This window comes from Nyctereutes procyonoides, unplaced genomic scaffold, assembly GCF_905146905.1.
Source record: "Nyctereutes procyonoides isolate TBG_1078 unplaced genomic scaffold, NYPRO_anot_genome, whole genome shotgun sequence".
NCBI classification, from domain to species: domain Eukaryota; kingdom Metazoa; phylum Chordata; class Mammalia; order Carnivora; family Canidae; genus Nyctereutes; species Nyctereutes procyonoides.
The window spans coordinates 27,727,763-27,751,195 of NW_026575051.1; the positions used below are offsets into that span (position 1 = coordinate 27,727,763).

The 23,433-nt window shown below is 33.6% G+C and overlaps 1 protein-coding gene across 1 annotated transcript in view; it reads right to left on the reverse strand.

Annotated features, from left to right (window-relative positions):
* The window catches only part of EYS (eyes shut homolog), a 1,553,129-nt gene that overhangs the window by 532,552 nt on the left and 997,144 nt on the right, over window positions 1-23,433 (reverse strand). The window contains exon 26 of the mRNA XM_055330595.1: window positions 6,614-6,764. Within this exon, the coding sequence (XP_055186570.1) occupies window positions 6,614-6,764 (151 nt within the window). The remainder of the gene's footprint in view (window positions 1-6,613; window positions 6,765-23,433) is intronic.

Here is a 23,433-nt window from a genome sequence, read left to right on the forward strand (position 1 = left end):
TACAGATTAATTAAGAAAGGATCTGGAGTAGAGAGAGACTCAGAAGTAGGCCCTCCCAAACTCCTGGCAGAATTTTTCAAGGATATCAAGAAATAGAGGCAAAAGTGATAAAGATATGGGTCGGAGCAAAAAATGGAAGAGCAATTGGTAGAGAAAGGTGGAACTGTGGGAGGGTAATCTGTCTTCATGTTGAGTAGGAGCCAGTTTTTGTTGTACAACTGAGTGTGGAGTCCACAGGGAATTACTGTTTAAGAAAGGCAAGCCATTGCATGGAAATAAATTAAAAGTGATACTTATATTTGCCAGAAATGAGAAATAATTCCCATTGGGTTGATCTTCATCTGATATTTTGTTGATTTGTAGCCAAATGCCATTGATGGTGAAATAGATAATTAAAGGCCTAAATGGTGTCCTACAGACTGGCCAAATGAATAAATGAATGACTTAGCATATAGCCTCTAGAAGAAGTTAAGGATTTTGAAATGCTGCAATGATACTCTGATGTCTCTATTACGTTGCTTATGCTTATCAGAGATAGAGGTTATATAAATAATTATTTAAAAGACTTTTGATTAATAAAGAGTGATTTTTCTTTTTTCTTTTTTAAAGATTTTTATTTATTTATTCATGAGAGACACAGAGAGAGACAGAAGCACAGGCAGAGGGAGAAGCAGGCTCCAGGCAGGGAGCCTGATATAGGACTGGATCCCAGGTCTCCAGGGTCATGCCCTGGGCTGAAGGTGGCGCTAAACCGCGTAGCCACCCAGGCTGCCCCATGATTTTTCTTTTTAATATCAAATAAACGGAAAGTAAGGTGGAAAATAACTGTTTTGTTTTGCTTTGTTTTTCACTATTTACATAATTCCAGAGGGTTGAATGTGGTCATCTTTTGAAAATTACTTTCAATTGTGTGTTTCCATTTATTTCTGATTGATTACCTTGTATTTATTTAACAAGTATCTTGGAAGAGCTCAAAAAGGTTAACAAGTGTCCTCTAACAGTCTATCATAAACAATTTACTGAGGGTCATTTCCTCCTTAAATGTATACTGAACGGTGATGAGCAATATAAGCTACCAAAATATTCTGACATAAAGGGAAATTTAGACAGCTGAGGTGATTTTTCCCCTTTATTCTTCAGGAATCAATCACAACTTCCAAAGGAGGACTTTGTCATTATGTGTTAGATCATAAATTTAACAGTAACTTTTTTGACTAAAATATTTTTATGGCTGATGATTGGTTTCTTTGTAAAAGTGAATGGGTTTATAGCAGATTAATTATTGAATATGTAAATCAGTGTTTTAAAAATATATAAAATAGATAATACTTGTCTTACCAAAGTGTTCTTGTTTTCCAAAGGGATTCACTTAAAATTTTAATAATTATTGAATTCCTCTATTATGTTGAAATTAAAAATTAAGTTAAAAATTTAAATGAGTATTTGGATTCTTGAATCAATCACTGTTATGAACTAAAAGTTTGTGTCCCCCTAAAATTCATGTTAAAATCCTAATCCCCAGTATGTTGGTATTAGGAAGTAGGGCCTTTGGGAGGTGACTAGGTCCTAAGGGTAGAGCCCTCATGAATGGAATTAGTGCCCTTATAAAAGAGATCCTGGAGAACTCTCTCAATCCTTCTGCCAATGTGAGGACGTAGCATAAGACAGCTGTCTATGAACCAGGAAAGGAGCCCTCATCAGACTACAATCTATCAGCACCATGATCTTTTGACCTCTGTCTTCATAACTTTGAAAAATAAATGTTTGTTGTTTAAGTCACTCATTCTAAGGTACTTCTGTTGTGGCAGCCCAAATGAATTAAGTTAGTCACTTAGTCTTTAAAAATTCCCATTCTGGGCAGCCCGGGTGGCTCAGTGGTTTAGCACCGCTTTCAGCCCAGGGCGAGATCCTGGAGACCCGGAATCGAGTCCCACATCAGGCTCCCTGCATGGAGCCTGCTTCCCCCTCTGCCTGTGTCTCTGCCTCTCTCTCTCTCTCTCTCTCTCTCTCTCTCTCTCTCTCTCTCTCTCCCTCTCTGTTTCAAATAAAGTCTTTTTTTAAATTCCTATTCTATATAAGAGTACATGCTATCATAAATTCTATTTTTTAATATTAGTGATGACCTGAATGTGAAAAAGAACTACTTGGCATCTTCATAGAACATTTTTATGTAACAATTTTTTTGTAGAAAGAAAAAAATCCACTAATGGCTTAACAATTTTATATATATAAAATTATCTTATTTCCTTTTATATTTAGCAAAGAGAATAGCTGGTATCTTTGTAACCTGGCCTGCATTTATTAACAAATTAAGGCTTGGTGTCCTTATGCAACTTAGACCCAAAAGCAGGAGGGCAAGCACTGAAAAGTATAAAACAATTAAAGCACTACCAAGGGAAGTGTTCTCCTACCACCAGAGAGGGGGCATTTACTCTCTGACTCCGGAAGTTATCATTTATAGTCCTCCTCAGGGGACACAGAATTTTTCACACTTCAGGGACAAAATTGAAAGTGCCTAACTGTTTGATTCTCTCCTCCCTACTGAGCTCTGTGTGTTTTTGTTAAAGGAAGCATTAAACAACCTGTCAACATATACACATTGGATTAGGAACTCTTATTACGTGGAAGGCATCTGGCCAGTAAAAAAAGACGTTGGAAACTTACAGGAAAGAGAGTAAGTGTAACTTAGCACTTACTGGCTTGAGAACTCAACTATAGTTCTATTTCTTAGTGTTTAATACTGCAAACCTGTTGTTTTTAATTTTCTGAGCACTGACAACCCACTGTGCTTAAACAGCAGCTCTTAATCAGGACACAATAATTAGATAGTTAGAGGCTGCGTGATACTTAGATATTCAAAGGGGGCTGTACTGCACAGAAACAGGTTCACAAAGTTTTTTTTCTGTTTTCTGATTCATTATATGGTTTCTCTTTAAGTACTATCATATAGATACTTTTTCTATTTTGCTTGTATCAATCATTTTGTACATAGCAATATAAGTGAATGTCACATACACACACATACACAGTTACTGTGACATACTGACAGTATATGGAAAGAATAAAAAATCAATAAGGGACTGACACAAAATCTTTCAAATACAGCATATTTAACAACAAGAAGAAAACTGCTTAGTAGGCAGTTCTTTTAATTTCCAGATAACTTCACTGGTCTACACATTGATATTTCTCTAAATCTGATTGTGACAAATGTCCAGTTCTTCTACATCACAGAATGAATACCACATTTTTACTGAGACATTCCCTTAATTAATGCCAATCCTTTCTAAAAAGGTTTTAGGAGAAGAAGTCTTCGGAATATAGTAAATTATTATTATCTATTTCTGCAGCTTTACTTTGATCCTCTGCCTTCCCCTAGATACCTACACCTTTCTCTTTTTATTAACAAGCTTCTAGAAAAAGTAATCAAATATCTGTTGCTTCTTCTATTCCATTTATTTTTCCTCAAAAAGTAATAATTTATTTTTCTATTCTTATTGTTCTCCTGAAACTGCTGGTTGACCTTTTTAACTGTGGTGTTGAACGTATACTCCTTTTGGAAATTCAGTCCTTGGTTTTTGCGAAAGTATTTTTTCTCCTTGTGCCACTACCAATTTCTCTACTCTCTAACCATTTTTGGGGGCCCTTCTTCTTTAGCCCTCTCGTTGGCTACTGATCCCCATTAGCCCCAATTAGGCAGACCATTAGCTCTGTCTTCTCCCATCCTACAAAATCAGTCCAATCAGTGATTGTTGCTTTCATTATCACCTGTATAAAGACTCCCATAGCCATACAGTCAGGATCACTTAAGACTCAAGGCTCAAATTTCAAATAACTTACTGTATATCACAATGCCCCATTAATAGGATGATATGTAGCAGACATGTACGGATACAATGTTCATGGCAAACCAGCTGGTAAATATTTGAAAATTATATTTGCCCAAAATCAATGTAAATGCAAAAATGAACTTGCCATCTTCATAAATAATCTTATGATCCCCATCTGAAGTAAGACACTATAAATTCCCTACTTATATAAGCTATACTGGTCATACAAATTCCAATTTTTCTGTTTTTTTTTTCCTGTAATTATTTACAAGTTCAATAGTTTTCATAATCATCCTCTCACCCTTATTGTTACAATACCATTTCTTTTTTAATTATTCCTATTACCTAACTTTACCAATTCTTGACCTGTAGTCTAGACCCCTCCAATCCTACACTTCAGCTGCTAGCAGGGTGAAACTACATCAGATTACTCCTTGCTCAAACTTCTTAAATGGCTTTTATAGGCACCACTATTAAAATATACAATATTTCTCATTTTATACAGGATCCATTATGCTCAGGCTCTTGCTCACTTTTCCAACATCAAGTTTCCTCCTGATCAATTCATACCAAACTCTATGCCTCTACAATAATGAGTTATTTCTATTCCTACTCCTCCTCTCCTAAGTTTGTCTGATACCTAAGCCTATGTGTATGATGTTCCATCTGCTTGGAATGACAGTCTACATATTATTTACCTGGTAGACACCTGGTCACTCCTCACATCTTTGCCTAATGACAAACTCCCTTATTCCCCCAGGAATTTCTATTTTTCTCTATTATCTTGTATTTTTTTTATTTCTATTAGACTAAATACTTAACTTTCTAGAGACATTTCTGTACTCCTTAATAGAGTATTAGCTTCTTGAGTTTTGAGAACCTGCATTTAATTCATGTATGCCCATAAAAATTAAATTCTATATGAAATCTCATCTTTTACTTAGTAAATATACATAAAGTTACGAAATAAGAAATCAACCCAAGTACAAATGACTAAAGATTAATTTATGTAAGTTTTTAGAATCCTATCATCCACTCTTTAATTGATCATACATATACCAGATGTTTATCAAACATCTACTACGTGATAGAAACTGTCCTTGCCTTGAGATATAAAAAGGTAAACAAAACAGACATTTCTACTCTTTTATAGAGCTTATATGTTGTTTAGGAAAAAGTCAAGTGAAGTACATTACTGTAGAAAAAGTCACAAAAGTTTAATGGAGTAAAAGCAAATCTAAAATAATGTCTGCATACTTACAGACTGAATTCCCTTATTTTATTAAAGGCATATATGCCACATCAACTATGCAAGTGACTTTTGTTCTTTATGTATAATTGTTTTGAAATTTTCTAGCTTACATAAAATAGTCATAACATTTACATAAAATAGAGTCATAACATTTATAATATTGTGAGATTTATACCTAATTTATATTACTTGTGGGGCTTTGAAATAAGAGAAATTTAGATTTCCAATATTATAAAAATAGCAAGTTTAAATATGTAAAGTACAATGGTAAAGTAAGAGAAAAGATTCATAAATGTAATAAGCGATTGGTAAATTAACAAGCAACCTTAAATTTTTAAAGTCTCTGTAACAATACAAAATAGAACCAATAATCAATAGCACTTAAGTCAGCATGCAAGCTCTTATCCAAAAATATAGGTTAATAATGAAGACAAGAAGCTTATCTAAATGGGAAATTTAGAGAGTGCATTGGCATATGCACAAAACTCTGGGGAGAAAATTTTTACATTTTAGTAACCCCATATAAAGTGGAGTCTGGGAACAGTTGTCACAGTTCCATTTCTGAAATCAGATTTGTGGTGTGTTCTTAAGCCAACCCATTCATAAATTTAACGAAATCACTAGCATAGGAGTGAACAAAAGCCTATATGCTTAATATTATCATGAAATATACTGCACATGTATAGCCATATGATGGAAAAACAGCCTGATACAGAGCACTTCTGTGTAATGAGAACAGTAAACTTTTAGCATACTTTGGTAGGATAGATGGAGTCACATATGTTAGTAGAATTGCTTCAAATTTCTTTTTGAAACCATGAAGATATAGCTCCACTAACCAGGAAACTTTCCAGTTTTCCAGTTTTTCTTTTTTCATAAAATGATTATATGTGTGTGTGTGTGTGTGTGTGTGTGTGTGTGTGTGTGTGTGTGTGTGATATTTGATAATCTCAGTCAAAAAACTGAACCGAGGGATGCCTGGGTGGCTCAATAGTTGAGTACCTGCCTTCAGCCCAGGGTGTGTTCCTAGAGTCTTGGGATTGAGTCCCACATTGGGCTCCCTGCATGGAGCCTGTTTCTCTCTCTGCCTGTGTCTCTGCACCCCCCCTCTGTCTCTCATGAATAAATAAATAAAATCTTTAAAAGAAAAACAGCTGAGTTAAAAAAAACTCATAAATACATACACACACAATCTATATATTATTTACATATAATATATATTTACCTAAATATATATATTTTATACATTTACCTAACTATATCTATCTATATAGAACTATATATATAGATATATAACTATATCTATCTATCTATCTATCATCTATCTATCTATCTATCATCTATCTATCTATATTTTTTTCTACCTATATTTTTTAAGTAGGCTCCACATCCAGTGTGGAGCCCAGTGCAGAACTTGAACTCATGAACCTGAGGTCAAGATTCGTGCTGAGATCAAGAGTCTGACACTTAACCATCTGAGCCACCCAGGTGCCCCCATAATAAATATATTTTAAAATATCAACAGAAATACCTGGATTGCACCATGAAGATATGGAAATCCACCAATAAAGACAGATCCTGATTCTGGCAAGGGTTTTCCAGATACGTGATTCATAGATTCACTTGATTTTATAGTCCTCCCTAGAATAGTCAGTTCAGCTCTACATGGATCAAATTCTTGCCTGCAACCATTTAAGAAAAAAAAATTATGGTTTTAGCATGTTATATAAACATTTGTCTGACCAATTAATTAAGTTTATATTAACAAAAGAAGAAATATTTAAGTAAATAGATTATCTCACCATAAAATCAACAAAGCCAGAAGTAGATTAATCTGTTTTAAATTAGAAACCCTTAATATTTTAAGTACATATATACAAAGTTAAATTTTGACAGAACAACAAATTGTGGCCATCACTTAATGAAATAAATATATCCTGGTACTTAAGAGATAATTCTCATCATGACTAAAATGACATTTGAGTGTAACATTCTACTTCAGTTATCTACATTGTTAAATATTCTGTGTGAGTGAAACATGTAAAGAATTAGGTTTAAATATGGTTATCTCTTTTGCCTATAGGAGTCTGTGTGTGTGTATGTTTCCAAGCACTCTGTTTTATTGGTCCATTATTTCTACCCCTGAATTTGAATAAGCTTGATTGAGCTTTTATAATATTTTATAATATAAAAATAATTTTTATTTTAAAATAAAATGCACCAATATTACACTGCCTGAAATACTGATACTTTTTATTAAATCCAGATATTTGTAGCATAAATCCTCTAACTTTGTTCAACTTTTTTTTAAAACTCAACTGTTTTTCTTTTAAAGATTTTATTTATTCATGAGAGACAGACAGAGAGGGGGGGGGGACAGGCAGAGACACAGGCAGAGAGAGAAACAGGCTCCATGCAGGAAGCCCAATGTGGGACTCAATCCCAGGACTCTAGGATCACACCCTGGGCTGAAGGCAGGTGCTCAACTACTGAGCCACTCAGGCATCCCTCTGTTCAGTTTTTGACTGAGATTATCAAATATAATTTTTTCCTTTTTTTCTCTTTATTGTGGTGAATTATGTCCACTGTTTTTTGAATGTTTGTCCAGTAATCTGGACTTGGAGTTTTTTTTGAGGAAGGTATTAAATATGGATGCAATGTATTTCTTAAATACAGCTATCTATGTATTATCATGTCCATTTTATTAAATTTTTTCTTAAAACATGTTCATTTGATCTGAATTTTCAAAAGTATTGGCATAAAATACTTTTATTTATAAAAAATATTGGCATAAAATATATTTCTGCCAAATACTATTGCCAATAAAAATATCATTGGTGTTGGGACTCTAATGATATGTCTCTTTCTTGTGATACAGGCTATTCATGCCTTTTCTTATTTGTTTAGCAGATCAATCTTGGTTGGAAGTAGCAAATTTCAAAGAATACACTTTCGGTATCGTGGATGGTTGCCATTGCATGTTTGTTTTCTACTCCATTAATTTCTGCTCTTATATTTATGATTTTCTTCTCTCTACTTTCTCAGGACTTAATTTACTCTCCTGTTTCAAGGGTGTTTAATACATGCTCTCAAGATTGTAAACTTCTTCCTAAGAATAAATTTACTGTGTACAAAAAGTTCTTTCTTGTCATGTAATTCAAAATATTTCCTAATTTCTATTGTGATTTTTTCCTTTGGTTCAAGAATTATTCAGAATTGTACAGGAATTTTCTGGTTATTTTTTCATTATAAAATATTATAAAATATTATAAAAGTTCAGTCAAGCTTATTCAAAGAATATTCTCTGCTTCTAATACTTGAAATTTATTCACTTAGGCTGCATAGCTCAGCATATGTTCGATTTTAGTAATGTTTTCATAACCTCTGAAAGTCTGTTCTATATGTGTGAATACATACACACACCCAAATATACACACATTATAGCACTTATGGAGTGAATAAAGAATAGGAACAATTGAATAAATCATGTTTATGATGCATGTACTTTTTTTTTTCTTAAAAAATTTTTGGAGATTTTTTTGAAGCCTCCTTCTATCTATACTGTGATACACAGTTAAAAAAAAACAAAGATCAGGTATAGCCATACAGATAATATTAATGCTTTGATAAAGAAAGTTTTGCAAGTTTTTAAAAAGGCAATGCTGTTTTGTATATTAAGAACTTGGGAGAAAAATGTGTTGAACATTTTTAGAACCCATTTGATATTCTTAGATTCTGTATTTAGAAGCAAACTAGAAGCTTTCTGGGTTAATTACTTCTTACAATTAAGTTGTTAAAAATATCTTAGGGAGGATACAGCTTCTAGGAAGTTATTCATTAAATGATAAAAATAAAAACCACATCTACTTTTATTCCAATCAATCTTTAAATTTTAATGTTTGGAAAAACAATTTTTAGTGTTTTGTGTTATTTAAAAATAGCAATAATAATTATTCACTAATACTTTGTTAATGAACTTATTTCCCATATTTCATTAAGCAAATGAAATCCATTAAACTATCAAACATATTTCTTTGGCCCTTGGTTACAATAACTGAAAAGGTAACCTAAAAGCTTTATATATATATGTTATATATAATATATATATATATTATATATACACACACATATATGTATATATAAAAGCTTTATATTATAAAAAGCTTTTCATTTATAAAGCTTTATAGCTTAATATATATAAAAGTTTATATATTTATATATAAATTTATATATATATATAAATATATATTCATTATAATTTATCCAACATCTAATTTTTAAAGACAAGGATCCAAAATGGATTCATTTATGCTAAGCCCCCATGTCACCAAACCAATACTTAAGAACAGTTTCAGGGGTCCCAGAAATGGGACCTTCAACCAACCCATTGCCTGATTAGCATTAGCTAGGTAATCTGCCTGATAATCCTCTGCCATCCCCTGTAAGAAAAGTGAATAAACAATCTATTTTTTTTCTGCCTAGTACAATTTCTTTATTTCTGTTCTTTTCTACCTATAAAATCCTTTGCCTTGCATAGGTCTTTGGAGCTCCTTCCTATCTGCTAGATTGAATACTTTGTATTCATGAATCACTGAATAAAGCTATTAAGAGGTTTGAAATTTACTCCATTAAATTTTGTGTCTAAAATACACATACATATGTATTTATATTATAAATTAGAATATTTTATTCTAATGAGAATATTTTCTTTTTTTCTTCATTAAATATCTGTACTTAGTTCATATTTAACTGTGGTGTTTATTCTTATGGATCTTACTACGAAATAAAAATGAGAAAACATGACATATAATACATATTAATTTAATACATGATGGTTCTAAGTTGTGCAGGACAAACGACACACAAATGCAGGGTAGAAATACTGGAAAATTGATCTCCATGTTATTAAGATGATTATGGTAGGAAGAGGGAAGAATAATAGATATTAAAGATGTGATATTTTGAGAGATGGTGAAAGCTGGAAGAGAAATGAAAAGTAGAGTTTTAAAGCCTTTGTGTGTCTGTAGTTGAGAAAGAAAGCTCAGTTCAATGCCAGATCTTTAAGCTTCTCTACTTTGAGCATGTGGAACATGTTATTCTCTACTGAGATTATAGTTCATTCACTACAATGTCAACAGCATGAGGAGAGAGAGGCCTTTGTTATGTTACTCCTGTATCCTCAAACCTCCAACAGGGCCTTGTAGGTGGCAAATACTATAGTATGTGTTGAATAATGAGCAGTTTTACAAGATATTATCTGAAATAAAATAGATGTTTAATGAATGACAGCATTTTTCTTTTGAAGATAGCATGCACTGTACTCTTTCTAATTATATTTATTAGAAAATATATCATAAAATGCTGAAACTATAAAAATAGAAAAGCACAATAACTTGCACTTACCACAAGGAACTATTATTAATGTTCCTGTGATTTAAAACTTTCATGTTATGATAGAATGTTCTCCAAAGTTGAGAATGTAACATATAAACTTTCAGAATTTGCCTTCTTTGTCAATTTAATAATAAAAACATTTATGTGTTAATTATTATTCCAAACTATTAATTTTAGTGAACGCATAGTAATTGTTCATATCTTTGTACTTTGTTCTAAAATGTCCAACCCATTGGATATTTGGAAATCTTTTTTAGTTTTTTCACCCTTTTCTGTAAAACTACAATATATGGCTGTTTCATACATTTTAATACACACATCAATTTGTTTTCTTAGGAAAAAATTCTATAAGTTTAACTTGCAGTATATAAGCTTTCTCAGTATGTATATACTACTAAATTTTCTTCAAAAATTTTTCTCAATTTACTGTCTGTTACAGTTAGTTTTATGTGGCAGCTTAGCTAGGCTATAGTCTCCTGTTCAAACACTAATCTAGGTGTTGGTGTGAAGGCATTTTGTAGATATGGTTAATATCTACATGCAGTTGACTTTAAGTAAAGGAGATTACCCTCCATAATGTGAGTGGACTTCATCCAATCAATTGGAAGGCTTTAAAAAACACAATTGAAGTTTCCTTGAAGAAGAAATTCCACCTGTGGTGTGTAGCACTAGGTCCCACCCAGAAGTTTCCAGTCTGTAGGCCTGCCCCTCAGACTTTGTATTATCCAGTCAAACCTCACAATCACATAAGCCAATTCCTTGAAATAAATCTCTTAGTATATGTCTTCTACTTGGTTTGTTTCTCTGGTAGTGTCCTAACTGATACAGATTTTGGTACCAACAGTACTGAGAGTACGGAGATAATTACTTGACCCAATGTATAGAAAGATCTTTTATATTATCTTTTAACTAACTACACCAGTGAAGCAGTATTACTGTTAACTGAGTATGGAATTTGATTCTTTAATTGGAGCTGGAGCTGATAACAGTCTTTGTTAAAATTTCAAGACATGCCTCTCTTAATTAGTGTTAGCTCATAGAGTTTAGTTCCTTAAAAAGGTACTCTGCATGAGCAGTAATGGATTAGGTGATTAGCCTCTGATTATCAACTCTTGGCTATAAACTCACCATGACTTCTGATCTGAATAAATAAACAGAAGAACTCAAAGTATTAGGGAAAGATTAATATATCATGATTAACTATTTATAAAAATATCACTTTGAGGCTTTTCTCTAAAATTTATTATGGCTTTTATTATTGATGTACAATTTCTATTCATTGTCACAAAGGGTAAACTGCTTCACCATCAACACTTTTATCCATGTACTAATTTGTAGGCTTTCACCTTTGGATAAGTATGGGAATTTTTCTTTCATACTTAAAATTCTACATTGGGTTATTCTTGTTTTCAAAGCTATTATCATTTCTGAAATAAATTACCCACTGTAAATGAATACAAGGATGGCATATTATCTTTTCTAATACATATATTCCAGAGAGTTGGCAGCTAAGCTGAAGAAAGATGAAATAAATACACCTCCATTATAACAATGTAGACCATCACGTTTTCCTTGCTGAAAATGCAATTCTAATATTTCATATAGCAGGATTGTTATTTTATTCAAGAGACACACTTTTTAACAGCAGTCATATCTTTCCCCTTAGTCTCATTAGAGTGGAGGCAATGCTATTTTGATTGTGTCCGATTGAATCTAACAGGAATTGACTGAACGTAAGAAAACAGTCTTACAACATCATTGTTTAGCATTTGCTGATGATACAGTTTGCCTAGCACACCATGCAGTGTAAAATTTTTCCATCAAGGATTTTAATGCTTTCTTTAAAATCAGTACACAGGGTTCTTTAAAGGTCAAATGAGTAGAACATTTTTTTGCATAATTATAAATATATATATAGAAGTCTTTTCAAGACTCCTGGTGTTTGAACTACCTTTAATTGTTCTTATCCCCAACTTACAGTGATTGCTCTTACTTGTCATTTATTCACATAATAGTAATCATTAACAACTCTCCATTACTTAGAACCTGAAAGAAATGTTTAGTGTGCCGTAACTTCTATTCATTATGTTTAGGTATTCAGGGTAGATGCCAGGAAAGGTCAAATAACTATACTGAAAACAAAGATGTGGATAACCTACTGTTTTATTATTTGCATGCCTATCATCATACAGCAACAATTTCTAAGCTTCAACATGTCCTAGAAAAGACTAGAGGGAATACATGGAATAGGTCAATCTTATAAATAAACAATTAAAGAGGCAGCATAGTTAAATTTTATTATGTTGGACATTAACTCTATTATATGATTATTCTTGAGCATTATAAAAGTCATGGTTTAGAAATTACTAGTTTCTATCATATATTTATGAAAGCATTTTCAATTGGCAGTGATTAAAACTTACCACAGAACCTGAACATGTGTGTATTCTCATTAACAGACTATCATATTCACATTGAAAACACCAGTTTATTTAATCAGCCATAAACATATAAATAAATTACTATAAAATCAAAATAACTATACTTTTAGGGAGAATTTAGATCCCTAAGCTGTCTATTCACATAAATAGAAATAAAAGATAAACATTAATTCATATACTTGATGCCAATACACAATTATTATTTATATCAGATCAAATTACCCTTGATATCTAGGGATATTTTATATGAATTAGCTTAAAAGAAATTTATTAAGTTTCATCAAAAAATTGATTTTTTAAGAGCGAATTAAATAAATAGGGGATATTTCTTTTATGAAGGGGGATTGGATTCCTATAATATTTATTCAGGTAGTTTCCACAGGGGACATGGAATTGCACCCAGCTTCCACTCCTCATAACATCTTTGAAAAAATTAAGTTAATTCTTCAATTTAAAACTTTGGAAAGTAAATTATTGCCAAAAATATTAATTCTAAAAATCTTTATCTGGAATCCGAGCACCCACCCCTCCAATTTAGGCTCTTATTTATCTGTATCTCTGACAGCTCCACAACAGGAATTTTCTATTATTTAGATAAGTCTCCTCATTGTTCCACCTGCCAAGGTTTCTCTTCCATCCGTTTAAATGCTGCTCATAATTAAGAGCTTACTTAAGCTTCACTTATTACCTATATGTTATTAATATTTGCAGTTTTAATGATCTCTTCACCATCTAATACCACCAACAGTGTGCCATTCTTTTTTGCATTTAATTATGTAGTGTGTTCTCTCATTATGTGACTGCTTTGTTTCTCCAGTGAAAAAATAACCTCTCTATTGGCAGAGTTATGATTTGTCTATCTTTGATTTTTTTAAATAAAACTAAGGCATTGGCCTACTGGCCTTAGAAAAATCAATTTTGCATTTTAGTTTATAGCATCAATTGTATTCCTAGAAATACATCAACTACCTTAAGGTGGTTTTACAGCAGTAGCCTTGTCGTGGTCAGGAAGCCCACAAGCTGCCAGGTACTTAAATTCCACTTCCACTGTGACCATAGACTGGCCCTGGTCTCCATGTTAGGATTGGATTATCCCTCTGCCCATGAGACTTTCTACTGGCAAAGTAACTGTTGGCATTCATTGAGCCATAGTCAGATTTTCTAACAATTATGGGCAGCTGAGCAAAGAGTAGCTAAAAGCTCTGAATTTAGTATTGAAGATATCATGTAATTGAATTGTTTTCTAGCTAGTTCTAAGCTAAGTATTATGCTAGTCAATTTTTCTTTGGGGCTTATACTTTTGGAACATTGTGAATAAATTTTTTTTAAAGATTTTATTTATTTATTTGAGAGAGTGAGTATGTGAGCAGGGAGGGGGTGGAGGGAAAGGGTGAGAGAATCTCAAGTAGACTCTACTCTGAACATTGGAGCCCCACACAGGGCTTGATCTCATGGCACTGAGATCATGGTCTGAGCCAAAACCAAGATCATACACTTAACCAACTGAGTCATCCAGGAGCCCTTAAGATAAATTTGTTTTTACCTTTATGTTATTATCTGCAGCAAAGATTTTTCCACATCATGTCATGATTCTTTTGAAAGACTGTTCCCTGCTAAAATTTCTGATCTTTGCACCGGATAAATGGATTTTTAAGTATATTTTTGCATTTATAATTGAGATTAAAAACAGTGATATGCTTAATATTCTATACTAATTATAGCGGCTCTAATTAAATTATATTTCAGGGTCTGTAAAACAATACTCAATACTAATATCATTGGCATTATATTATTAGATACTAAGATCACTGATTAAATTTAATCAGGAACAAACTATCTAATTATTATCTTTATCATTATGAGCAATTAGCCACTTTAGGTATAATTCCTTAAGATGAAATATCTACTCTAGAAAAAGAACAATAATAAAACCTCATAAGTTAGATTAATTTAGCACACATTTAGACCTTAGTTTGGTAAAATTATATAAATATTTTAAGTATGATATTCATAACTTCTGAATACTCATAAAATGTGTCTTTAAAATTTTATTTTCTGAAATATTAAAAGGATAAAGTAAACCAGCAGAATAATTGTGAAATATAATTTATTAGTTTTAAAGAGAGTTTATATAGTGGTACCTTAATTTCTACCATGGGCAATCCCTCAGAAAATCTTTAGTTACATTGTGACTGCCTTTAAAACTGTTCAAGAAAATATCAAAAGTGGAAGTGATAGACAAAGTCCATTTATTCAGAGAAATAAGGGTAGGATCAAAAAGCAGATGGAAATGTATAAAGTGATATGATGATGAAAACATCCTCAGAGAACCTCCTTTCATTCCCAAATTTAAAAATTTGCCCTCGGAGTTTCAGAGACATTGGGAGCTCGTGTATGGCTTACACTGCAAGTGTATACCTAACATTTTTTATGGGGCTAGTCAACACATCACACTTTCAAAGAGTGCTAATGATTTCATTATGAGAATTTAGAGAGTAAGTCTGTAGTCAGATTATTTACAGAATTAAGTTCCACAAAGCTCAACATATTGGTGGGCATTTTCAGTTTAATCTAGTTGCAGTTCCACAATTATTCATAAAGCCTATATGCCTTAGGAAATGTCACTGGGGATTCCAGATTATTCTGCTGTATCTTTTATTTGGGAAGGGGGAAGAGAAAATGAGGCACCGTAGCTACCTGATACCATATATGCAGTTTCCTCATTTGAATTTCATTTTAGAAATACCTACATTACTTCTGTTCCCTGCTCCTTTCCTAAATTGCTCAGTATATAAATAAATATATAAATGTGATATATATGTATACAAAATATGTATACACACACACTTTTAAGAAGAAAGAGGGAAAGCATGGACTTTGGAGTCAGAAAGAATTCCTTTGACTGTCAGGTTCATCACTTATCTAGGAGACATTTACTCTTAATTTGTCATACAGGTATTTTTCAGTATTATTAGGTGTCAGGCAAGACAGTCCACACTAGGATACAAGATTGACAAAACAGCATTAGTGCCATATTTTGTAATTCAAATCTCAAGAGAAAGGGTGACATAAAGTAAGCATCAACATGCTTAAAAGAGTTGGGGGGTCGATTTAAACTGAGATGTCAGGGAACAAATTCTCACGGGAGATTTGAGATGAAAACTGAAAAATAAGCAGCTGTCAGTAGACCAGCAGAATAAGGTAAGAATGTGCCAGGCAGAGGCAACATCATAAATAAAAGCCCCTGAGGGCACAAGGAGGACTTGGGCAAATTGAAAGAAAACCTGGGGGTACTGGAGCACAATCTCTGTGTGTGTGGGAATGTTGGCAGGAAAACAGGATTAGAGAAATGGGCAAGTCTGTTTAACTTTTTTGATACTCCATTGCAAGTTTAATGGTAAAAATGTGTATCAATCCACACATCTTTTGACTGTCAGAAAACTTGAGTGTTTGAAAAAATAAGTCAGACACCCTATAAATGCTTTTTTGTTTGGTTGATTACTTTTGTTTGATGTTTTAGTTTCCTAGGTCTGCCATAACAAAATACCACTGACTGGAGGGCTTAAACAAACAACAAGAATTTATTTCCTCACAGACCTAAGGGCTGGGAATCCAAGATCAAGGTGTTAGCATGTTTGGTTTACCCTGAGAGCCCACTCTTTGGTTTACCTTGGCTTTTTCCCTGTATCTATGGCCTTTTCTCTTGGCACACACATTTCTGGTGTCTCTTCCTCTTCTAATAAGACATTGGTTATATTTGATTAGGGCCCACCCATATAACTAGATTGAACCATAATTCCTCCTGTAAAGGCCCTATCTCCAGATACAATCACATTCTAAGGTACTCGGGGTTAGGATTTCAACATAGGGATTTTGTGGGCACATAGTTAATCCATAATATTTTGTTTGTTCAGAATGTTGTTAAATTGGAAGTCTGTTTCTCTCTTTCACTCCAGGTTAGATCATCTTAAACTCACTCTTTTCTCTGGAAGGGTTTTAACCTGTAATTCTCTTGCTTTACCTTACCTTTCATTTTATGCTCTGTATGCAGTTGTGTCCTCCTGTCTTCAAAGAATCAGTATTCTAGTTGCTTTGCTCTGAATTTATTGTTTAACTCTGGGTCAAAAAGTGGATAAGCCCATAATCTTATTTATATATCATATACAAAATAATTTTTGTTTTCTAGACTAAAGTGAGATTTAAACTATACGTAGTTGTGAATAAAAGAAATGCATTTACCAAAGAACAGATTGCATGAATTAAGGATAGTACTGGTAGAGAATAGGGGAGGAGGGCGGGGGGTAGGGGTGAATGGGTGACGGGCACTGAGGGGGGCACTTGACGGGATGAGCACTGGGTGTTATTCTGTATGTTGGCAAATTGAACACCAATAAAAATAAATTTATTATAAAAATACTGGTAGAGAATATTAATAAAACAATGGACTAGGTAATTTAATAAAAGTGATATTATTATCAACAGGAAACTATTGAGGCAAAACAAAAAAATATTTAAATGACACTAAATTGAGAAAAAAATGTTCAAGGAACTATGAAACATATACTATTCAATAGAAGTCTGTTGAAATGCAGAGATCTAGATCACCCAGACATTTATTACCACCATATATTCTAGGTGAAACTTAGTCATCCTTTCCTTATTCACCCATAATAGATATATTAAGTGTTCTGTATTGCATTATCTTGTTTACTGTAAACATTATTATCCCTATTTTATATCTGAGATAATCAGGATTCAGAGGTCTGCGTAGAACAACTTGTCCAAAACCACTACTAATGGCTCAACAGCTGGGATTTCTTCATCCATGATTCCAAAACCATTCTGCTTTTTTTTTTTAAGATTTTATTTATTTATTCATAGACACACACAGAGAGAGAGGCAGAGACACAGGCAGAGGGAGAAGCGGCTCCATGCAGGGAGCCCGATGTGGGACTCCATCCCGGGTCCCCAGGATCACACCCCAGGCTGTAGGCGGCGCCAAACCGCTGCGCCCCCGGGACTGCCCAACCATGCTGCTTTGTTTGACTTCCTCTGATATACCAAGGGGAAAAGTAGAGAGGCAAGCCATCATATAGCTGTAATGATGAACCTCTGCAATGTGTACATGTGCCCAAGAGACTAGTTATGAAGAGTCATATGAGATCCATGGAAATCAAAGGATAATATATTTGAGGATGGCTGATGAAGGTTCACTTCTATCAAAAACACACAGACATGTGTGGGCACTCACCAACACACTCAGCGAACAATAAAGTTTCATGAGCAATTGGGTTTCATCATCCATCAGACAAAAGCTGCTCTGGGAAGACTTGTTTAGGCAAACCCAGTGTAGCATTAAATCCATCATCACAATGACATCTATATTTATAGGGTCTCAAATTGCAGCAACTTCAGACTCAGAAATCATACTTATGACCATTCTTTCAGATAAGTTGAAGATGGACAATAAAATTGAAATGAAAATTGATGATTTGAACTATAAAATTTTAGCTTTCAGTTATATTGGCTGCATATAGCCAAACTCAAAACCCTGGTTCATTCTTAAAGTGTTCTTTAAATTGGAATTGACTCTTAGAGAAAGGCTTCATCAGTTATCATGGGAGATAATATTTAAAACAGCAAAATAGAGAGATGCTGGAACATCCTGACATACCTGGTGCTGAAAGAGAAAGAAGGATTCTAATTCCTCACCTGAGATGTTAAACCAGATTAAGTGCTACAGAAATGTAAATTGTCTTCAAATTGTTTTTTATATGCTGGTTTTAAAAATTAGATAACAACTTTAAATATCACTATATAGTATAAGCATATAAATATATATTTATACACTCATCACATAATTTTTTAAAAAGTAATATATAACAGAGTTTTAATAGAAACTATCTTTGGAATATGATTTCTGTTCTAATTCTTTGGATTAAGAAAAAAGTTTTATAGAAAAGCAAATGGAGAATAGTTAATAATATTTTCTCATTACTGTGTTTGAAACACAATGCTTTCGACAAGACCTGTAGGATCTAAAGATATAAAACATAAGTGCGATTATAACTGCTTTGTAAGAGAAAGGAACTGGAGGAAGTCACAACTTTGTGGGCTAGTGTCTCTTTTCTGTAAACTGGGTAACCTGGGTTTAATAGCCTGGATATAGTAGTAATTATATATATATATAATAGGATATTCCTATATATATATATATAGGAAAGGGAGGGAGAGAATCTTTAGCAGGCTCCATGCTAGTGTGGAGACTGACATGGGGCTCAATCTCACAATCCTGAGGTCATGACCTGAACTAAAATCAAGAGATGGACACTTAACTGACTGAGCCACCTAGGTACCCTAAAATAGGTTCCTATAACTTTTGTACTGAGAGCTTAAAGGAGGGGTGATCTTTAGTATGTCTAAGAGTATAATTCCAAGACCTGAGCCCAAGCCTGGGTGCAGAGATAATGTAAATTCCAAGATAGGGTGCTCTTACATAATATTTTTTTTAAAAAAAATTTGTTTATTTTTGAGAAAGAGCATGAGAGGGGAGAGGGACAGAAGGAGAGGGACAAGCAGAACATAGAGCCTGATGCGGGGTTTGATCCCAGGATTCTAAGATCATGACCTGAGCCAAAGTCAGATGTTTAACTGAGCCACCCAGGCACCTCAGGGTTTTCTAATGCTGAGTTAGTCCCTTGTAGAAAGCCCCATGCAGCATATATTCATTTCTCTGTGACAGTAAAAAAAAATATTTATTTATTAAAGATATTATTTATTTATTTGAGAGAGAAAGAGAGAAAGAGAATGAGTGGGAGGAGAGGTAGAGGAGAAGCAGGGAGCTCAGCAGGGAGCCCAATGTGGGATTCCATCCCAGGACCCTGGGATCATGACCTGAGAGAAAGCAGATGCTTAACTGACTGAACCACCCAGGTACCCAAGTAAACAGAATTTATACACAAGAACTTCTGTGCTATCTGTGAGGTACAGAGAATATTACTTTCCCTTTTTAGAAATGACCTGGAAGTTTAATGTAGCAAAACACAGAACCAACTCTATCAGGAGGGAGATGGTGAGAGTTTGGGCAAACAATAGGATCTTGGAAGGAGGTGATCACAAACAGACTGTACCTTGGGCCTTGTTATTGGGCCTTGGTTGCAAACTTCACAAATACCATATTTTGAAAAAGGAGATCTGAAAAAAATACTTCTGTTGTTATTTGTAACTGTGTGGGAAGAAGAAAATAAAACGAGGTCTTAATAAAGTTAGGAGATGCTCAGTCCTTACTTAGGGTAGCTGACCACAATTATCATCGTTATATGTTGCTGGGTCTGTAGGGTCTTAAGTGCATTTATGCACATTTTGATATACCTGAATTGTTTTTAAAAAGACATCTACCATGCAACTGCTCTTAGCATTTATTTGGAAACCAAAAGGGGGAAAAGTAAGTTCATTTGGTGGGGCTAGATTTCATTTTAGATAGCCTGGTATTTAGAAAATCCAGCACTGTCCATTTAGAGTAAGGAGTGATTCTATCAGTGGAGGGATCCACAGTTGAACCACTATTAGAAAAATCACAATTTTCCAAACTAGGGCCTTCATAAACTCTCAAGAGTATGTTAATACCAATAAATGAAGATTCAGGATATAACTTAATGTGGTGGGACCCATGAGCCTGTGAACTGACATAGCATTCTGGGGTCCTGGCTAACATTTTCTCTTTGACTCTAAAAACTAGTATTCTATGTTGGGGAGCATTTTCTGATGGCTAATAGAAACTCATCATATACATACATAAATACACACACACACACACACACACAAATCTGATTCATTGTGTTTTTTTTTTTTTTTACCATGGAGTGAGTTCTCAGAAATATATCAAAGATTGAATGTGATTTGTACTATATCTAGTTTCAAGGTTTTATTAATTGGAAATATGTCTCATTGCTAACTTGTCATTACTGGAATTTTTATGTCCAATGAACTTTTTACTTCAACTGAAGCAAAAACTCCAGTGGTCTTTGAGGGGGAAAGAAGGCTAATAATTACTGCCATTGTAAGACAATTTTAGTCAGATTTAAATGAAAACAAATTTTTACATTATATGGCTTTAAGCCATGGTCTTTTATCATATTTTTTTAAATTATCACGTATTTAAACTTAAAAAGCCAAAGCCTTTTGTGTGTAGGGGGAGAGGGGATGTTCGTATTATTTTTACAAAACATGAAAAATTCTTTGTCTTTCAGAATGACGTGACAAAACACACTAAATTTCACCAATACCTGGGATAAACTGAAATGTGATACACTAACTCTGATGTGGATATATTGTTTTTTCTTCCTTGTCTATGTACTCCCTGCTACTACAGTAATAAGCTGTCACTGTTCAGGGACATTTTATTTTTTCAGACAAAAATCTATAACTTTTGTGTTAAGTGAAAAAACTTTTAGACTTTTAGAAACTCAAACTTTTCAATTAGGTAGTAATTTTTTTAAATCCTGATTATATGCCAGCGTAAAGAATAATCAATTTTAAGAAAAATATTGGGACACCTCGGTGGCTCAGTCAGTTAAAGGTCTGCCTTTGGCTCAGGTCATGGTCCCAGGGTCCTGGGATGGGGATAAGCTCTGTGTCCCTTGCTATGCTCAGTGGGGAACCTACTTCTTCCTCTCCCTTTGCCCCTCCCCCCACATTTGAGCTCTCTTTCTCTCTCTCTCTCATAAATAAATAAAATCTTTTTAAAAAAGAAAAATATTGACTGTCTTAAGTCTTTAAAAGCTAAAGAACAGTGAGTCTACATATTAGTGCATTGAACGGGGATAAACAGCAGAGTAACTGAAATTTTATTTTTAAATATTTCTAAAAGAGCATCCTAGAGAAAAAAAATGATAACACAATAAAGGTATATCAAATAAGACATATGACAAAGTTTAACTTTGGGAGAATACAGGCAATAAGTATGGGCATGAATACTTGTCTCATACCTCCTTTCCTTTTAAATTTCTATTTAAAAGACCACAGGATGTACATAGGAAAAAAAGGGGGGAGTTTGACAATAGGATTGGTGGTCAGTGTCCACCCAATCAAAATTAAATGGTTAGAAATGTTAATAAAGTGGAAAGATTTAAATTTAACCATCCAGAATCAAAGCACAAAATCATCCTCATAAATACACGGGAATATTATTAGCAATAGAATGAGAGCCACTGGATCCCCAATAGCACCCCAAAATGCAGAGATGCATTTTAGTTGTTCAATAGTATTATACTTGCTATTGTTTCCTCTTTTTCCCACTTTATCAATTGTTTTTCTCTGTAGTATATTACTCTCAGCTGCATACAAGTATGCTTTAGTATCTTTGATCTTAAAAAAGAGACTTGACTATTTTTCTCCTGACATATTTCTTGAGTTTGAAATATCCCTCTATAGCAAAATTCCCTAAGAATTGTTTATATTAACTGTTTATAATTGTTTCCTGCCCATTCTGTCTTTACCAACTCCCATCGGGCCTTTATGAAATTATTTTTGTTAGCTTCTTTTTTCCCTCCATACTGATAGCCCAATGGCCATTTCTCATTACCCATCTTACTCAACAGCTGCAGCACATGTCTCAGATGACATCCTTCATTCCGGAAACATTTTCTTCACTCTCTGAACACATTTTTCTCTTGTTTGGTTTCTATTTCACTAGTAACTCATTCTCTCTCTCCTTTTCTGGTTCCTCCTCATTTTCCTGACCCCTAAATATTAAAGAGCTTTTAGATCAGAGCTGTCCAATTGAAATTCTCTTTCATCTATAAGGATCAACATTTCAACCTGTGAGGATACAGCATTATTCTTACAGGAGCTTACATTAGCTTTCTCTCTTGAAACATACGCCAGTCAAATGGAGAACCTGGCTATTCATGATGCTGAGGGATGTCCTTGATGCTAGTAGGCATACCAACAATATTCTTTGTCCCAGTCAAAATTCTTTCCTTGTTGAGTTAACAGACCTCTAGCACAGAAAATAAATTTTCAGGAGTACCAATGACAGCAGCTCTCATCATGTTGTACAAGTCTACTACTATTTTTGCTTATTGTTATTTAACTTTTCTCCTTTGTTCTAGGTTTGCAATCTTCTCTACCCAATCATCTCCATCAAAGAAACTGTAAGTTAAAGCAAGAGCAAGTCCTGTGCTTCCTTCATACCCACTGTATCTCCTCTGCCAAAATAGAGTGCAACTTCTCTTTGATTACAAACCAAAATTGGTCATACATAAACCTCCATCTGCCAAGGAGAGGACAACAAAACCAAAAATGTCTGTGGTACCTATAAAGAAAGGTTATAGTTCCTAATTTAAATTGAGGCTATAAATTAGGAACACTTAGTATTTGAAGATATAAAAATATTTTTTAAATATAAGAAAATAATTATAAAAATGTTCTTAACAGAATTTATAAATGTGACCATGAAGTCAATAAAAGGAAATAGTTTGATATAAGGCAAATTAAAGGAAGATGACATAATCCA